A 20619-nucleotide genomic window follows, 5' to 3' on the forward strand; every position below is an offset into this window, starting at 1 on the left:
GCTGGATACTCTCTGAACTGGAATTTGAACCTAATTACCTGAATTCCGTACTCACAAAGCTGAGTGTCTAAATTCATGCACATTATGTCCAATATTAGCCCACTGGCCACAAGGAAGCCATTATGACAGTAAGAATGCATAGAAGACCATTTGTCTGATGGTGTTTAAATATAGCAACAGATCAGTTTCTTGTGTTATCTGCCTAGCTTTGTTGTTGTGTTATATTTTGAAACCTTAAAAGTAAATGAATATATGATGGGAGATGCCAGTATGTATATATTTTTCTCATACTGGTTAATGAATAAAGCACTGTTGGCCAATAGGAAAGGAAGATAGGAGGGACTAGGAGACAAGGAAGAAAGGAAGTAGTAAGGAGGAGCCAAGATGGAGAGTCTGGAGAAAGCAGTATGCCAGCTGGCTCCCCGGTAAGAGAAATACAGAGATCAGCAGAAATGGGTTAATACTTAAGACAGAGCTAGCCAATAAGAAACTAGTACTGGGCCAACAGAATTATATTTAATACAGAGTCTAAGTGTGTTAATTGGGGCTGGCGCAGCAGCGGGACAAGACCGGCGGCAGGAGGAAAAACCCTACTCCTTACAAATATATTCTAACATGAATACACATTTAACAGGAGGCAGAAACAGGCAGATCTCTGAGTTCCCGGCCTACTTGGTCTACAGAGTAAGTTCCAGGACAGCTAGCTCTATATAGAGAAACCCTTAGATTGTTCACTTCTATAGTCTCTCAGTCTGTTTTGGAGATTTCTTTAGACAGTAAAGAAGCTTTGCAAAATGCTGTCGTGTTTATTTGGTTTCCTAAATATTTATCTGTTTTGAATAAGCAATATGTCTTTTTATTATTTATTTGTTTGTTTGTTTGTTTTGTTTTCCTCCTTTGGAAGCAAGAATATATATTTCAGTTTTTGCAGAAATAGTAGTATCTGATTTAAAGAAATTCTATTAGAAGTCTCTTAATTGCCTAGCAAAAAGAATAGTTTTTGGAGCACTGATCAGCTCTACAGGAAATGCATCAGAAATGAAAAGGGAATTATGTAGAAAAATAGTGCTTGTAGAATCTCTTTCCCTGTCTCTGTCTCTGTCTCTGTCTCTGTCTCTGCCTCTGTATCTCTCTCTCTCTCTCTCTCTCTCTCTCTCTCTCTGTGTGTTCTTGTGTTCCTGTTCATGTGGATATGTTTATAGGTATGCTCATGGAGACCAGAGAATTCCAATGGTTATCTTCTATTTCTTTCCACCCAATGTTTTGACACAGGATCTCTCATTAATTGTGAAACTCAGTAATTCACCTAAGCTTAGCCAGCCATCCCTAAAGGTATTCCTGGCTCCCTTTCCTCAGCGCTAGAATTACAAGCACATGCCAGCACACTCAATTGTGTTAACATGGCAGCTGGGAATTGAACTTGTGTACTAAATGCTTGTGAAGCAAGCAGTCTATTCTCTAAACCATGCCCCCAGCCTCCTACCCCATCCTCTTTTCTAGTAAGGAATAAGACTAATTACCCCTAGGTGTGTGTTTTGTAGTTGATCCTTTAAGAAAATACTTTCCAAGGAAATAGTGTTATAAGCCCTTATCATTAAGTAACCTGTCCTGTAAGGAGAATAATTAATGTTTACTACTGTGCTTACTTTATTACTTTTGGTTCACAAGTATAATAAGAGTAGAATGTATATTGCAAAAAAGGAGGAAATTATTCACCATGGTTTATGTATAGGATAGTCAGAAAGATTTGAACTTCCTGGCAAAGAGGAAATGAGCTCTGGCGATATTAACACATACATATTTCATAGCTTCCTAGGTTCTGAGTTAAATTACAAAAGTGAGACTTGACTGCTTTTCTTGGGCTTCTTGAGCAGGAAAAATGATTTTTAAATACTTTGTATTAGTAAAAGGCAGGGATGATCCTTGGAACAGAATACAAGTCATTGGCTGATTCTTGCTTTATTCCTTTTCCTTGGAGGATTAGCCATGTCCTGCTTTATGACGTTGATGTTGATAGTGATTGAATAACATACTAAATCACAGTAGTGTATAATTTATAGGAACATAGGACAAAAGTAACCATTGTAGTTTTGAAAAAGGTGTGTTACTTGAAATACTAGATTGGGTTAAAATTGTGTAGTTTGTAGCCCATAATGCAGCGCTTCATGGTACCAGTAGTTTTTCACAGATTACTTACTGTCATTTTAACGTAGGCAATATTAGTGTGGTGAATAGTAACATTCATTTCAAACACAAAAGAAAACATCCCAAGGATGTGCAGTTAAAAACATGAAAGATAAGACATCATTAAAAGTCTAATAAGCCAGCCTTATTATCGCAGTAAATCACAGTGGGGTACAAGCTCTTTCTGCCTGTTCCCACTGATGAGCTGTGCTAGTAGATGGCTCTCACACCCTAATGTTGCTTCTGCCTCAAAGAAATTATATCAGTTTAATTAGTTAGGTTTTATGAGAAGCCTTTAAGGCTGAAGATAAGTATAAATTCCCAGACAATTTTCACATTCAGGAAAGGCTCTTCAGTCTTAAACACATCCTGATTTGTTGGGATAAATATTCAAAGCTATTGGGTGGCTCAGATTTCACAGAGGGTATCCCTCATATATTTTGTTTAATTAATTAATTTAGATTTTCAAGGCAGGGTTTCTCTGTGTAGTCCTGGCTATCCTGGAACTCAATCTGTGGATCAGGCTGGCTTCCAATGCAGAGTACCCCCTGCCTCTGTCTCTTGGGTGCTGGGATTAAAGGTGTGTGCTGTCACCACTGCCCTTCTCCTCATATGTATTTTAATAAATATGTATCTTTTGACTTACATAATGCTGCCTCTATGGTATGCTGTTTGGTTACCTTTGTAAGTGGGAAACAAGTAGTTGTTATTGTCCAATTTTTCAGTGAAGTAGGTATTTTGAACAGATCCCTAAAAACTTTATTATCAAGCAATTGAATCATTGGGAGATAGGTGTGCCTCCTTTGTAAATAGGTAGTCTTTATATGCAATCTAATGAATACCTGCAGAGACTTCTCTTCTGGCAGTAGCTTGGAAAGAGTTTATATTTTTAGAATGTATTTTTTTTTCAAACCTGTTTCTTAATTTTTTTCTACTAAGGAGAAACAGTTTAGTATTTTGATCAGTGTCCAGGGAATTTCTTTTCTGGTCCTGTCTGTTTGGTATTCTGTATGATTCATGTACCTTTATAGGCACCTTTAGGTTAGGGAAAAGATCCACAATTTTGCTGAAAATATTTTGTGTTTTTTACCTGGTTTTCTTCCTCTACTTCAGTATTCTTATTATTATTCTCACATGGCCTTTTCATAGTTTTCTAGATTTCCTGGATGTTTTGTACCTGGATTTTAATTAACATTTTCTTTAACCAGGGTATCTATTTCTTCTATGTCTTTTTCCATATTGTGAACTTTGTTAGTGAGGCTTGCCTGTGAGGTTGCTGTTCAAGTTCCTACATTTTTCATTTCATTTAGCAATATATTGTACTGGCTGTTGGTGAGTATATTTTTATGCTGGTATTTAGGCATCTAGGATTTAGGATGATTGTAATTGATAACTGGTCCTGTGTTTGTTGGGTGTGTGTTTACTTCCTCTGTTTCTCTTGCCCTGTCTGGTTCTTAGAAAGGTATGGTGACTATGTATTGCCTGGTAGGGAATACTTTGGAGTTAATGCCAGGTGTGGCCATGAGTGGTCCTGGATAGAATGTGTTTTTAGATATTGGGAACTAATGCTGAGGAATGCCAGTGATCTAGAAGATGGAGGGGAGTTGAAGGCTAGAGGGAAGAAAGCTGGGTGTGGCACATGGGAATAGGAGCAGAGAGGAATGACAAGCCCCAGCAAGTTGTCTGTTATAAAGCTTAGGTTAAGACTCAGGGATTGGAATTGGTAGAGAAGAGGGAGAGTTAAAATACTACCTGATTCCTTAGCCAGCATGGCCCGTGGGTTTCCTGTGGGAGTTGTAGTTGGGGCAGAGGGATGGGATGGTATTAGAGGAAGGCTGTGTGAAAAGATGTGTGTGGTCTCTTGGGAATAGGGTCAGAGAGGAAGGGGAGAGCACAATAGGTGCTTTCCAAAGTTGGTGATAAGACTAAGGGGATTGGAATTGGAGTGGAATAGGGAGAATGAAGACTGTCTGAGGGATTTGGCCACTGAAACAAAAGGGTAGGATGGTGGAGAAAGGCTATAGGAGAAGTACTGTATAATATTCTGCGTGTATTCCATTGTATTCTTTTATTTTAAAGATATATGAGATTTAAATCATATAGTTTTAGAATTCTGAATCTCTTTTTCTGGATACTTAAGTTTTTGTATGCCTATTGTTGTTCTTTTGCTGCAGCTAATGCCTAAGAAACACAAACATGAGTCTCAGCACCCATGTGGAGTTTATTGAGAGAAGGGAGAGAAAGAGGGAGTAGCTGGTGGCCAACCGAAAGGAGGAGAGAGGGAGAGAGAAAGAAGAGGGGGGGCAGAGAGAGAGGCCAGAGAGACAAAGCAAGAGGGGGAGCAAGAGAGAAACCACAGAGAGATAGAGCAAGAGAGAGAGATGTTCTTGGCGTGCTTGCCTTAAAAGGGGGACTTGCGCATGTGTAACTGAGTCCTCTGGCAGCCAGGTAAAGCTTGAGCCACTAGGTAAGGCTGATGTAGTGATGACAGGACCATGAGCATCCTGCCCATCATCGGGGGCTGGGATCAGCTGGCTGCTAGTTCCTAACACCTATGAGAGATTGGTTCCATGATTCATCTACATAGCACAGTCTACAGGTGCTCATGTCCTTGCTGTAAATGTTTACATTAAAGTCATTTGTAGGTTATGGAATACCATGTAAATTTTACCACTTAGGAACCAATACCATGGAAAATGTTTTTATGTTTCAGGGTACTCAAAATTTCCTCAAATTATTTCTGATTTCTGGTGAACTGAATTTACATGTGAAACCCACAGATAAAAAGCTGTAACTATATTTAATTTTTTTCACTAACAATTAGTGTTTGGTTTTTACGAAGGCTGAAAATACTTGCAATCTTATTTAAATTTTGTATCGTGAAGAAAATTTTAAAAATGTGTTTTTTTTTAACCTTAGAATTTTTCTCCGATGTTTAGTAGATTATATCTATGAAACATATCTAGAATTTAGTAATGTAAAGTATGCTTTGTTGTTTTGTTCATTTTTTTAAAAAAAATTATTTGACATATGAAACATTTTCACCAAACAAAACATCTCATGAAAGCCAATTGCTTAGAGCTGTTAAATGTATATTGGCATGGACTACACTTGTTCCTGGAGAGCCTGAGGAGCTTAGTAGCCCATTTTGAAAAACATAAACATACATGTTAGTGGAGGAGTGCTTCTAGTTTGTCACAGGGTTCTAAAAACTTCTCTTTGTGAGAGATGCTACAGTATGTTGAGTTCTGTTGAATGCTTCCCAGGCATGCAAAGACTAGAAGTCATTATCCCTTACAACTGTGCAATAGGAAGTTTGTCCTTGTAGACTTGTACTGAGTATGGAAGTACTCAGTAAGGATTTGTTGAATGAGTGGAAATTAGGTGAACAGACAGTTTAGACATAATGGAATTTTAAGACATGGTTATTTTTTTCTAGTAATGTGTCATTATGTCTCCTGTTGATGAGTTGGCACATTTTAATTTTTTCTTCTATGTATTTTAAAAACTATCTTTTTTTGTTTTTATTTTACGCACCAATCTCAGTTCTCCTCCTTCCCCTCCTCCAGCTCCCTCCACCTTCCCTCACTCTACCCCCATCCACTCCTCAGAGAGGGTGAATGAAGATGGAGTTTCTGTACCACTAACGCCCCACTGCCAGTCCCATAGCCAATTAGCTCCAAATAAATGCATAGAGACTTATATTAATTATAAACTGTTTGGCCGATGGCTCAGGCTTCTTATTGGCTAGCTCTCATAATAATTAACCTATTTCTATTAATCAGTATATTGCCAGGAGGCTGTGGCTTACCCTTAATGCTTGGGCATGTTATTCCTTTGGCAGCTACATGTCATCTCTCTGGAGACTTACTCTCTGTACCTCTTCCCAGAATTTTCCTAGTCTTGTAACCCTGCCTATACTTCCTGCCTGGCTACTGGTCAATTGAAAGACCTGCAGAGCATGGACCTTCACACTCCCACTTAGGAAAGGCAACACCCCAAATCACTCCCTAGAAGCGGTCTTGATGCAAAAGCATGAGGACTTTTAATTCCAAGTGCACTGGGGTCCACAGTCATACGCCACATAGGGGTAGTGCACTAAAGACCGTGAGTACAGAATTGAGACAGCTTTTATAGGGTTAGAAAAAAGCCCGCGCATCGTAAACCAATCATTTCATAGCATCCAGAGCCGGTGCGGTGCAGGTCAATCAATTTAAACCATCCAAGCCTGTGCTTTATAGACCAATCAGTTTTCTATGGCTCTGGAGGTCAGCATTTGTGCGGGCTCCTAGGTGGGGTGACAAATGGCAGTTAGGTTAGGTCACTGGAGGGGGGGTTCACAAGCAGTTTACAAAGTCAGGTAAGTGGAAAGGAGTGTGACCTTTTATCTATTTACTGGCTGAGGGCAGGGTCTGGAATTTAATGTATTTAGTATTTTTAAACTTCTAGCTTCCTGGGGTCATTAGAGAGTTAGGCTGTATTTTTCCATCCTTACATAATCAGCATTTATTCATCAAACAATAAGATAAACATATTCCCAACATACAGAAGGACAATCCCCCATCACTCATGTAAATATTTAATTGAATCCAGATGTATAAGAGAACAAACTGAATTATGAATCTAATTGGGAGCATAATGCTTTCAACATAAGGTGTAGGTATGTATTGTTTAGACAAAAATACCTTAGAGCAGAGGATGATAGAGACATAAATGAGCTATATTAAAGTTAAGAGCTGTTTGCTAAGTGACACTTAAGAAAATGAAGGGAAAATCATCAATTTGCTAAGTCTTACTTGTTCTCTGTACATTTAAAAAAGTACCAGGATCCAAGGTATAAAGAACTTCAACATGCCATTAACAGTTGTAGGACATGTAAACAAATATATTTTTAAAAACAATCTCTTATTTTACATACCAGTCCTCTGTTCCTCCTCCCACTGACCACTTGCTCACCTCACCCTGCCCCCATTCCATGGGGAGTGGACAAAGTGTATCAAATCACTGTTGAGTCAGGACAAGGCCCTTCCTCCTGTACCTAGGCTGATCAAAGTATCCCTCTATTAAAAGAAGACAAAAGACTTACACCCCACGTCTAAATTTCATCCATATGAAAATATATTCAATTTCCATAATCTCTAATGCACAGTACAATTAAATTGCTACTTGATACCACCAGGCCTCCACCAGGATATGCAGGGATACCTTGTTGAGGATGTTTATTTTGCATCAAAGCTGCTTTGCCATATGTGCATTTAGCTCTCCCTCTTGAGTCAAGCATCATTGCATCTGTGAAGGAGAGCATGCACTGATGTTTACTTCAGCATTTGCAAGAGAATGCCTCCCTGTGGAGGCTATCTTGGCAGCTATGGGAGTAACATGAAGGGCTCTTTCTTAAGACAGTAGTGGTCTATAGTTTTCAATTTGTAATTTACAAGAGTGTTGACTTTGTGATGGCTCCTAGAGACTGTCCTTATGAATCATGTATTTTCTAAATGTATTATTTGATCAAAGTTCCACTTATGTTAATGGAAAAAAATGAAATAACCAGATTAAGTAATACACTGATAATGATGACATTTTAGCAGTTAAGACCAAAGAGACACACCTATCATACTTTAAAGGCTAGTTGGCATAAACTTGGCATGCCTTGCATTTTAGAAGACTATTAATTGAGAATTTCCTTGTGTCTTGTGAAAATTGGCACAACTTTGTGAGTCCTGGGTTTCTGTAGGTAAATCTGTCACTGCCTCAGCTGGCTGAGCAGAGAAGCATGTCCGTAAGGTGCCTTTATATTTACTACACCAGCATCTGGACTCCTTAATAAATAAAAACCTAAAGGAAATTTGCAAAATTGAAGTAACCTACAATAGGTGTTGTTGTTTTGTTTGTTTGTGTGTTTATTTATTCTTATTTTACATATCTATCCCAGTTCCCTCTCCCTCCCTCCCATCTCCGCCCCCCCCCACTCCACATGTATAGTGATGCCTTCCAGGAGGGGTCAACATGATCTGTCAAGTCATTTAGAATAGGGACTAGGCCCTCCCTCCTGCCACTAGATTAAGGGAGTATCCCTCCATGGGGAATGTGTTCCCAAAGTCCTTTTGTGCACCAGGGATACATCCTGGTTCCACTGTCAGAGGAGTATTAGACTACCCAGGACATCTAACTGAGACCCATGTTCAGGGGGTCTGAGTCAGTCCAATGCTGGATTCCCAGCTATCAGTCTGGGGGGCCCGTTAGCTCCTCCTTGTTCAGGCCAGCTGTCTCTATGGGTTTCTGTAGCCTGGTCTTGTCCTCCCTCTCTTCATTTGGATTACATTTCAGCTTGGTGTTTAGCTGTGGGTGTCTGCCTGTTTCCATCAGCTACTACATGAGGGCTCTATGACGGTAGTTAAGTTAGTCATCAATCTCATTAACAGGAAAGGGCATTTATGACAGCCTTTCCACTGTTGCTCAAATTGTGAGTTGGGGTCAGTCTTGTAGGTCTCTGAACATTTCTCTAGAGTCAGTTTTCTCTTCAAACCTATAATGGCTCCCTCTTTTATGGTATCTCTCTCTTTTTCCTTTTTGTTTTTTGTTTTGTTTCTCTCGTCTATTTCTTCTGTGACTCAATCTTCCTAGTCCCACGTGCGTTCGTCCCCTCCTCTTCTTTTTCTTCTAGCTCCCTCTCCACTCACTACACACCCCCACTCCCAATATGCTCAGGAGATCTTGTTCCTTTCCCCTTCTGTGAGAGACTTTGTATTAATCCCTTAGAATTCTCCTTGTATCCTAGTTTCTCTGGTGGTGTGAATTATAGGCTGGTGATCCTTTGCTCTATGTCTAAAATCCATATGTGAGTGAGAATATATCATGTCCCTCTTTTTGTGACTGGGTTACCTCATTCAGGATGGTTTCTTCAAGTACCATCCTGTGAATTTCAAGATTCCATTGCTTTCCCCCCCTCCACAGAGTACTATTCCATTGTGTAAATGTGCCACATCTTCTTTTTTTAATTAATTAATTTATTTATTTTATATAACCAAGTCCATTTAAATGAAAACAAACATTTATAGAGAATTTTTGGGAATTTGGGCATTGTTCTTTCCAAACTACTTCCTGCTGGTAAGGGGTGCTGTCATGGGGGATTCTAAGAAGATGCAGAAATCCTGGCTGTAGTCTGTAGGGCTGCTTTATCTAGCTGATTTGAATGTAGGATCACCTGGTGTGGTCTGGCTTGATCAAACCACATTAGTCTGGAAGGAATCCACATCTTTTCATTTTCTGTGGAAACAAAAATAGAAATCCTTTTTCCCCAGTAACTTGTCCTTCAACTTAAATTTTGGAGTCAAAGCATTTTTTTATTTAATTTATTATTTTACATGTTGATCCTAGTTCCCTCTCCCTCCCTCCCTCATTTCCTACCTACCTACCTCCCTCCCTTCCCTCCCTTTTACCCTCTCTGCCCTCTCACATGCACTCTAACTACCCTCCCCTCCCATCTCCCCACCCCAATTCCATATGTAGGGGAATGCCATCCAGTTGGGGTCATGTAGATCTTACAGGTCATGTGAAGTAGGGACTAGGGCTTCTCTCCTGTCTCTAGATTAAGGCATTTATCCCTCCATGGGGGATGTGTTCTCAAGGTCCTTTTGTGCACCAGGGATACATCCTGGCTCCACTGTCTGAAGTCTCTTAGACTGCTCACTCCTTCTGGCTGAGACCCATATTCAGGGGGGCCTGAGTCAGTCCCATGCTGGCTTCCCAGCTATCAGTCTGGTGGGCATCCAGGTTGCTTCCACGTTCTTGTTATTACAAATGACTGACGTTGCTATGAACATAGTTTAACAGATGTCTTTGTTGCATTGTTATGGATCATTTGGTTTATGCCTAAGAGTGGAATTGCCTGGTTCTGTGGTAGGCTGATTTCCATTTTCCTGAGGAGCTGCCATACTGATCCAAAATGGCTATACAAATTTGCACTCCCACCAGCAGTGTAGGAGTGTTCCCTTTCTCCTCATCCTCTACAGCATAAGTTGTCATTGGTGTTTCTAATTTTAGCCATTCTGGAAGGAGTAAGATAGTATTTCAGAGTTGTTTTGACTTGCATTTCCCTGATAGCTAAGGATGTCGAGCACTTAAGTGTCCTTCAGCCTTTTTGATTTCCTCTATTGAGAATTCCTTCTTCAGTTCTGTGTCCCATTTTTTAATGGGGCTATTTTGGTGTTTTGGTGACTAGTTTCTTGAGTTCTTTATATATTTTGGAGATCGGCCCTCTGTCATTTGTATGATTGGTGATGATCATTTTCCAGTCTGTGGGCTGTTGTTTGGTCTTGTGAACTATGTCTTTTGCCTTACAGAAGCCTCTCAGTTTGAGGCGGCCCCATTTATTAATTGTCAATTTCAGTATCTGAGCTACTGGAATTAAGTTCAGGAAGCAGTCTCCTATACCAACTTCTTCAAGGGTACCTCCCACTTTCTCTTCTAAGAGGTTCAGTGTGGCAGGATTGATTTGAGGTCTCTGATCCATTTGGACTTGAGTTTTGGGTATGACAATAGACATGGGTCTACTGCAGTCTTCTACACACCCTCATCCAGTTCTGCCAACACAATTTGTTGAAGATGCTTTCCTCCTCCCATTGTATATTTTTAGCTGTTTTGTCAAAAATCAGGTGTTCGTAGGTGTGTGGGTTAATACCAGGATTTTCAATTTGATTCCATTGGTCTACCTGTCTATTTTTTGTGCCAATACCAGGCTGTTTTCAGGACTATAGCTCTACTATAGTAGAGCTTGAAGTCGGGGATAGTGATTCCTCCTGAAGTTCCTTTATTGTACAGGGTTGTTTTGGCTATCCTGAATCTTTTGTTTTTCCATATAAAGTTGATTATTATCCTTTTAAGGTCAGTGAAGAATTGTGCTGGGATTTGGATGAGGATTGCATTGAATCTTGCTTTTGGCAAGACTGCCATTTTTACTATGTTTATCCTACCTATCCAAGAGCATGGGAGATCTTTCCATTTTTATAGTATCTTCTTTAATTTCTTTCTTTAAAGACACAAAGTTCTTGCTATATAGGTCTTTCTCTTGTTTGGTATGTGTTACCCCAAGATACTTTATGTTGTTTGTGGCTATTGTAAAGTGTGGTGTTTCTTTCATTTCTTTCTCAGCCCCTTTGTCATCTGTATATAGTAGAGCTACTGACTTTTTTGAGTTTATCTTGTATCTTGCTAGTTTGCTGAAGGTGTTTATCATCTTTAGGAGTTCCCTGGTAGTTTTCTGGGTTACTTAGGTAAACTATCATATCATCTGCAAATGAGAGTTTGACTTCTTCCTGTCCGATTTATATCCCCTTGATCTTGTTTTATTGTCATATTGCTCTAGCTAGTACTTCAAGTACAATATTGTAGAGACATGGAGAGAGGGCAGCCTTGTCTTGTTCCTGATTTTAGAGGAATTGCCTTATCTTTTCAACATTCAGTTTGATTTTGGCTATTGGTTTACTGTATATTGCTTTTATTATCTTTCCGTTTGTTCCTATTTTCCCTGATCAAAGACCTTCATCATGAAAGTATGTTGAATTTTGTCAAAGGCTTTTTCAGTATCTAATGAGATGATCATGTGGTTTTTCTTTTTCAGTTTGTTTATATGGTGGATCACATTGATAGATTTTCTTATGTTTGTCTATCATATTGACTTTCTTGAAAAACCAACTCTTTTTTGCATTGATTTTTTTTTTTTTTTTTGTATTATTTTCCTGGTTTCTACTTTATTGATTTCAGCCCTGAAATTGTTTATTTCATGGTGCCTACTTCTCCGGGATGAGTTTGCTTCTTTATGTTCTAAGGCTTTCAATTGTGCTGTTAATTCTCTAATGTTACTATCCTCCATTTTCTTCACATGGGCATTTAGTGCAATGAACTTCCCTAGTAGCACTGCTTTCAAGGTGTCCCATAAATTCGGCTATGTTGTGTCCTCATTCTCATTGAATTCTAGGAAGTCCTTAATTTCTTTATTTCTTCTTTGACCCAGGTAGTTGTGAGCTCCCAGGTGGGTGCTGGGACTAAGCCCAAGTACTCTGCAAGTACAACAGTTGATATCAGCCACAGAACCTTTGCTTAAGCTCTAGAAATGAATATTTTGAAGATGTATTGTGGCTGCCCTTTTAACTGAATTCTCAGTCTTTCTACCTCCTTAATTACTCTTGGCATGCCTCAACCTCATTCTGAAAAATATCTGAGTAGCTCTTCAAATTACCCTGTTGCTTAAGTTAGAAACCAGTAACCTAGCCATGCAGTGACCACGGTAATCCTAGACCCAAGTGGGTAGAAACTATTGGTCACAAGCCAGAATGGACCATGTAGTTATTTCCATGCCAGGCAGAGCTTATACACTGACTGCAAGGCCCTACCTCAAATATAAAGAAACCAGATATCTTTGTTCATAGTTTTAGTTTGTTGTAATTTGGAGTCTTTTCTGCCATGTCAATCAGCCATTAAGGCCCATTATATGGTTATCCTCTCAGTTATTGTCAGTACCATGGGATAAGCACTGCAATCTCAATTTACTAAAGCTAATTTCTGTCATCTGTACTCCATACTGCAGCTAGTGTATCTTTCTGAAGTCTAACCTTGGCCATGCCTGCCTATCAACCATAATAGAAATAGGATTAACAAAACAGTCAGTACAAGAAGGCAGAGAACAGGTAGATAGATGTGCATCAGAGCAGTATCAGTTGCAGGTTTAGTCCATGTGAAGGTCATGCCCCAAACTGGCAACATTCTAGTGTCATTGCCTATCTATTATAGCAACAGGAGTCACTTGTTTACTATAAATGTGTATTGTTGTATCACTGCATGTATCTCTTTCTGTGGTTTCTAAATGCATTCTTCCTGAGACTTTCAGCACAAAATTTTAATTCACTGGTCTCTCTAATTCACTTAAACTAATGTGTGAAATAAATATAGAATTTATTTTTCTCTAATAATTCTCTCATAGAGTATATTTTTAGATGGTTAAATATATTATCTGCCTATAGTAGACCTGGTATTCTAATATTTCATCTTAGATTTAAGTACAAATATTTATACATATCTGGCTTGAGAAAATGTTTTATTTAGCCCTTCTCATGTCATTTCTGGCTTCTAGTAATACTAAGTTAATTTCAGATTACTTTCATCATTGTGAGTAGAAGATTCATATTAACCTCTCTAAATGAGTTTACCATTTTCTGTTGAAACTCTGGTTCATAAGCAGTTATTGAATGTAATCCAACTCAGTTCCACATTCTGCTCTTCTTCAAAACAACCAAACCACACAATCCTGGATTATTATTTATTGCTATTTTTAACTCTCATCGAGACAGTTACTAGAGCTAGGCAGCCAAAGTGGAGAGTAATTGGAGCAAATTACAGAGCCAGAATAATAACATTCTGGTATGAAGCACACATTTTATTCTAGAGGTGTGTTTGAGTTTATGGATTTTTAATGTAATATTTCAATAGAACTCATAAAACCAAAAGTTACCATGACCAGTCTGTGGCTTCTTGTTCATTAACACCCCCTCCATTAATGCTTTGTTATCATCAAGATTAGATTCCAAATACATTTTTTTTGTTTCATTTAGAGCCAGCAGGTTGAATATAATCCCTAGGAGTTATTCTTGAGTATATCTTTTTATAGCTTCCTCCATCTCTGCAGATCTGGAATTGTAGTGAGGCACTTTGCCAAAAGCAACTAAATGGTCATGGAGCTAGCGCTATGGTAACCCAAGAACATCAGCTGTGGATAGTCCTAGCTAGTGTGCAGATGAAGTCTAGATGATGTAGAAGGGACTGTGTTCTTTATCACTACCTCATGTCTGAGGTCTCAGTTGTGCTGAGAACCCTGTTCTCAGACAGGTTTTGCAAGCACTGTCAGGTTATCACTCTGCCAGGGCAGATAGAATTAGTAATTTGCTCAGTATCCTATAGTAAAGTGAACTTTTTTTTTTTTTTTTTAACTGTGGGAGCTGATACATAATTTTTTAAATGGAAGTTTAATGGTGAGCATTAGTTTTTAATTGCATTATTCTGGCATTCCCTGGCTTATGTATTGAAATATTGTACCCTGGTTTTCAGTGTATAGTCTTTGCTATGACGTCTGGCCAGATGTGGAATCATATCCGTGGACCTCCATATGCTCATAAGAACCCACACAATGGACAAGTGGTAAGTTTATTTTCTATCCATCAGTATTATATACATTATCTTTCTTAAATGGAGTTATCTTTATCCTTCTTAAAACGACAAATTTTTTTCATTTACTAGCTCTGTTCCATATATGCACACATGCATCAACACATAATATATTTGTCTTTAGGGTAAGGATCACTTTGATGTTAACATCCTAAAAATTTATGTGTCCCCTACAGAAAGCATACATACATTAATAATATTTCTACAAATTTGCAAATTACTATGACAACAATATGAATTACAACATGAAAAAAAATTGAAGAAGTGTCTAGTGTCCCATCTGTTCAACCCTCAGAAGTTAATTTAAATATCATTAAGAATTCTAGCATATATTAGAGTGTCAAGAAACCTTTGCTACAGAACTAAAAGTAAAGCTGAAAACATTGTAGAATCTATGCATTATTAAACAAGTAGTGGAATTTATATCAGTAATAGCTCCCAAATTTACATGACTGGGCCTGTTGGACTTCTTTCCTTTTGTAGGGAAGCAAATACTATAATAGATCAGCATAGTCACTTTTTCCCCTGGCAGTTTAATATTGGATTTCTGAGTGTTAAAAATATTCAGAGATGTGCTTCATTTTCTCTTTTTCTCCTTTGTTCTTTTGGAAAAGTAGGATTTTTAGTGGATAATACAGTGTTGTCATTCAGGTCAATAAACTACTAGTAGTTATCCTGCAACCCACCCCATACCTTTGATCCATTGGGGTATTTTACAGAGGTGCTCACTCTCAGTTTATCTCATAAGTAAATATTTTCTTATGTAGGCAGTTATAGTTACTATTGTGTTGCTGCAACTAAAACACCCAGCAGAAACATCTCAATGAAGAAAGATTCACTTTGGCTCATAATTTGACAGTGTCTTATTTCATGAGAACAGGAACATGAGATGGAGTCTGCATAATCTGTGGCAGACCTGAGGGCAGAGTATGTGGATCCCAGGGCAGGGACATTTGGATCTCTCAAAAGTCCTTATGATGTGTCTTCTTCCAGCGACCCACCTCATGTTAAAATTCTATAGGCTCTAAGAAAAATGCTACTAATTGGGGAAGGAATGCTCAAGATGTGACTCTGTGGAAGACACCCAACCATAATCCTCAGCCCTGACATCCAAAGCCTTTTGACTGTCTCTAAACATAAAATGCCATTTATTCAATCCCAAGGGTCTCATAAAACTTCTTAAACTATTTAGAAGTCCCAAGTTTCTACAAACATTCAAGTAAATCTCTTAGATGTGTGTCCCAGTTAAAAACATAAAAGAGTAAAAATAGGATGTCTCAGAGTAAACTCTCCCATCCCAAAGTGGGAGAATGGGAGGATATGAGCAACAGAAAACCGGCAGGATAACATTAAATCTATCCTTCATGCCATCATGTGAAGTTCAGCTAGCTTGGGCAGCCTCAGATGTTTGACCCTGTTGCTTGCACTTCATGCGTGTTCCTCTTGGCCATCTGCTTTGGCTGGGGTCTCATGTTTCTGGCATTCCTGCCATCCAAGTTCTCCATTCTATCGTAGGCTGCCACTCTTTATGCAGTGACTTGTGAAGGACTCCCTATGTGGAAGGTGATGTTACTACACACTGTTGGTCTCATCAACTTTTCTTAGAAATTTTGGTGCAAACCTCCCGGTTTTGTACATCCTTTAATGTGCATACAGCCAAAACTAATATACAAAAACAACTCCAACTTCTGTTTCCATATGACCAAGTATCTAGACTTTCTTGGACTCTAGTTGTTGCATCCTCTCTGTGCTTATGCAATGTGACCAGGAACATACTAGACTGGGTGGCCCTGATAAGTAAGGTGGCCCTGCTTCTCCTTCTTTATGAAGAAAAAATCTTTTAAATGGATTTTCATTTTATACCCTGGCTTTTTCAATGGGTGGAGTTTTGCCTTCCAGATGCTTTTCTTCTTGCCCTATTACAGACAGCACAGCTTATCTTCATTGTTGTTACTCTTGATGTTTAAACATTACAGATGCTTTCTTAAAATTAAATGTGTTTATTTTCTATCTGGACCTCAGTCCCCCCCCCCACACTTCACTCTTTTGCACATCTCCTCTGCCTCCTCCTCCATCTGCTCCTCGGTATTTGATCAGAAAGGAGTCAGCAAAGCATGGTATATCAAGCTCCCTTAAAATCAAGCACCTCCCCTTGTATCAGAGTGGGCAAGACAATCCAGTATGAGGACTAGGTACCCCAGAGCCAGCAAATGCACCAGGGATATCCCTGCTCCATTGCCATGAGTCCCACAAATAGACTACACAACCATCACATACATACAGAGGGTTCATTCTAGGGGCAACGATGGGATGGGGGGGGCAGACAAGCTAGAGGTCCCCAGGAAAGAAGCTATGAGGAGTGGGGAGACAGTACCAATACAAGTATATTGAATAGTGCAGGAGTGAATTCATAGAAAAAAATTCACATTGGACGTGAAGGAAAATAGAACTGTTAGAGTCTGAGTCTACAAAGGGAGGATAGCCAAAATGTTCCCTTACTAGATTACTCACCTGTGAGCCACTGGCCCTTGAGTGTCATCACTCAGGGTGTCTTTGGAGCGATTTGGTACAGAGGCTAGTTCTCCTGAAGTAAGAGGAGGCATTTATTTATACAGCCTCTTTTCAGCCATTTGTTGAGTACTTACTTGTCCCCTGTCTAAGTATTGCTTTCTTGGGACAGGCAAACTTCATCAAAAGAAATCCAAACAAACACAGAAATATGTTTTGGGGGCAAGTCAGGCTGGAGTGCAGTGAGGTGCTGAGGGCAAGGTTGTACATAGCAGTACCTTGATAAACAGTGCTTGTTTCAGCTTCAAACATGCCAGCCTTTCAGATTCCAAACAAAAGGGAATGATATGTTGTGGGGGACCAATAAAACAACAAAACACAATTTCACGTTGGTATTAAGTTATCAGGCTGTGAAAAAAACTACCTAACATAATACTTAAAATACCTCATCTATCCTGATGAGTTCTTTTTATAAGGAATTATAGTGTTTTATAAATGACCCTGCAAAGTATTGAAGGTATAGATCGATTTCTATTATAGGGAATTTTATTTTATTACATATTTTAATGTTTTATGTAGATTCAAAGTTTCTTCCCTTATGGAAGTTTTATCATTGACAGTTTGCTTGTAGGAGTTATATTTGAACTGTGCTCTTCAGAATTGGTAGCCATTTTAGTCCAGTCCTCTAGGCTCTCCCTTCCCATTTCCCTTGCACTTACCAGTGTCTTATGAGAAGGTTTTCCTCCAGTCTGGTCCCACTGCTGCACCAGCCCCAAATAACACACAGAGATGCTGTATTAAATATAAAGCTATTATCCTGCTACTAGTATTTCTTATTGGCTAGCTCTGTCTTAAATATTAACCCATTTCTATTAATCTGAATCTTTCCACGTGGTACTATCTTACCAGAGTGAGGGCCTGGCATTCTTCTCTCTAGGTCCTACATCTTGAATCTCCTCCCTACTACTTCCTCTCTCCTCCTTGTCTCCTAGTCCTGCCTATCTTGCTTTCCTGTTAGCCAACAGTGCTTTATTCATTAACCAATACGAGAAACGTATTTACAGAATGACATCTCCCATCACCGGTGCAAAATTGTAGAAACAACTGGTGGTAATCGTGTGTAATTTGGAGCCATCAATAGAGTATATTATATATGTTGCTTTGCTGCAGGAGGAACTTGAAGAAATAAAATTCAGGCTATCAAGGATTTACAAATATAGTGGCTTAGGAAACATTAAGTTACACAAATTAGAATTTTGCTAAAGGAATGCTGCTGCTGCTATGACTGCAACTAAGTAGTGAACTGACCAGGCTTGTTAGAAATTGTACCATAACTGAAGTGTAGAGTTGCTAGGAAACCACTTCTATAAATGTTCACCAGGATGGATTTCAAGTTGAGTTTTGTTCTCATAACAAAAGGAGACAACCCTGACTTCTAACCAGCCATTAGACCCACCCCATTTCAAGGAATTTGGGTAGCTCAAATAAGCCACAGCCTGTAACAACCATCACTACTTAGTGTATCTGATCTGCATTAAGTTTTTATCAGGAGAAGCATAATTCTCTCAGGTGGGCCAGCTGAGCCTAGGTAACAACACTTATTTGAAAAGTGTTTGAAAAGAACAACACTTATAAAGTAATTTTGACAGTGTCTGCCCATATGGGTAGACTTGCAGTCTCCAAGCTGTTTCACTTGTTCAAAGTGTAACCTGGGGCCTAGATCTGAAAGAGCTGCATTGATGATAGCTTATGTGGACCGTGTAAGTCTGTATATGCTGGTAAAATTCTCTATTCATGGCTGGTTTCCTTGTGTGCATTAGCCAGAACTAACCAAGTGCTATTATTAGGATTTTTGTTTTTGTTTTGGTTTTTTTTTTTTTTTTCATCTTCTTTTTCTTCTTAAATTGCTATATGTGTGGAGAGGTTTCTCATTGGCAACACATACACATATATTCATGTTTACACACATATAAATACTATAACAGTATGAAATATAAAGTATATATAATTGATGACATGTCAGTTCTGAAATTCTTGTCCTGTCTTTTTTAATGTTTTAATTTATTTTTGTTTTTGAAGACAGGGTTTCTCTCTGTAGCTTTGGAGCCTGTCCTGGCACTTATCTTGTATATCTGGCTGGCCTTGAACTCACAGAGGTCCTCCTGCCTCTGCCTCCAGAGTGCTGGAATTAAATGTGTGCACTACCACCACCCAGCCTTGTTTTATCTTTAGTCATTTGAATTTCTAACTAGACTAAGCAGACTGGGCAAAACAAGTTTAATAAAATAACATTTTGGGGTACGCTTTGACTTTTTCATTTCATTTTCAATGCTTTATACATAAAAGCTATCTTTAATATAGCATTTTTTATTCATCTTTTTGCATTAATCGTGAGATAACACATAATTTAAAAAGCTGAAAATATTAACAAAGTTCTGTTTCAATGTAAATGATCTTAGGAATGTAAGAGAATTAATAGTGTGGGAGGAGAGTGTTGAGCTGATTGTAAGTTTGTTTGTCACTATTAAGATGCTATGTAATTGCACAAGTCAAGCACTAATGATCCACTTAACAGCATGAAAGTCATCACAAAAACAATCATTACTGCATAGCCAAAGGGAAACTATACAGCTCAGGGTCATACTGTTGATAAACAGTCACCTTAAAGAACAATGCATAAAATGCAATAAAGATTATACTTAGGCTATTATTCCCAATGTAAGCAAATGCATTGTTCCTTCTAAGATGTAGATGTCAGCTGTTGCCTAGGATTGCTGTTGTTGGTCATACATAATCTAGGGTATGTTACTGCTTTGCTGTTGAGTTGGGAATATTCCTAGTGTTCTGCCCACAGGATTATGCATGGAAAAGTGTTGGATACTGCTGCTGATTGAGTCAATATTAATGACCCACTATGCTGTTATATTTCCACTTTTGTGCCTCAGATTTTACTCATGGAAGATCCTTGAGGGTTTTATTAGTCCTATAATCCCATCTCCAATTATAAATTGGAGATTGTATGTACTTAAACTATTGTTGTGATATTTTGATTAGAAATATTTGCAATTTTTTTCCATACCATCTACAACATGAATGTTGATCTTCTCTTTATTTAAAATATAATAAAGCACAGAAAGTTAAATATAATGATATATAAATGTTCTGCCCATCTTTTTTGTAAGGGGTTAGAAACAGGTTTCTTTCTGTTCTGGTTGAATCATTTGTTATTTTTTCCTGCAATGAACATTTCTTAAGAGTGCACTAATGTCCGATGCAGTGTTTGGTACAGTTCCCTGTGAGACCATAAACTAGAGTGGAATTGCATGGTGTGATGTGATATGGGTCAACAGAGAGTCTTGAACATCTTACTATGCTGTGGGGTTGTTTACTGAAGTGACCCATAGATGTCTGATCTTTTACACATTTTCCTATAGTCCCTGTTACTTTTGATAGCTTTGCTTACCTACCTGGCTTTGGCAAAATTGCCTGTCTTTTTTATTATTTCCATTGTTTGCCCTTTCTCTATACCTCCTGTTTACTTTCACTGTCACCTGTAACTGTATGCATTCTCAGCCAAAATTATAGCTGTGTCTTGTCAAACTTTTGAGCAATGTAAAATGCTTCCTCTTGAAGATTTCTGTGTGTGACGTTTACATTTAAAAGGACTTCCTAACAAGGCATGCCACATGAGAGACATTTAATAACTTAAAA

The 20619-nt window shown here is 38.6% G+C and overlaps 1 protein-coding gene across 2 annotated transcripts in view; it reads left to right on the forward strand.

The window, feature by feature from the left end:
- Positions 1 to 20619, forward strand: part of Tusc3 (tumor suppressor candidate 3) — a 155303-nt gene that overhangs the window by 91261 nt on the left and 43423 nt on the right. Inside the window, exon 6 of one of the 2 annotated variants that reach the window (XM_051182295.1) lies at positions 14284 to 14373. The exons of the other annotated variant lie outside the window; for it this stretch is intronic. Coding sequence (XP_051038252.1) covers positions 14284 to 14373 — 90 coding nt within the window. The remainder of the gene's footprint in view (positions 1 to 14283; positions 14374 to 20619) is intronic. 2 annotated transcript variants of the gene reach the window in all.

The sequence above is a fragment of the Phodopus roborovskii genome, unplaced genomic scaffold (genome assembly GCF_943737965.1).
Source record: "Phodopus roborovskii unplaced genomic scaffold, PHOROB, whole genome shotgun sequence".
NCBI classification, from domain to species: domain Eukaryota; kingdom Metazoa; phylum Chordata; class Mammalia; order Rodentia; family Cricetidae; genus Phodopus; species Phodopus roborovskii.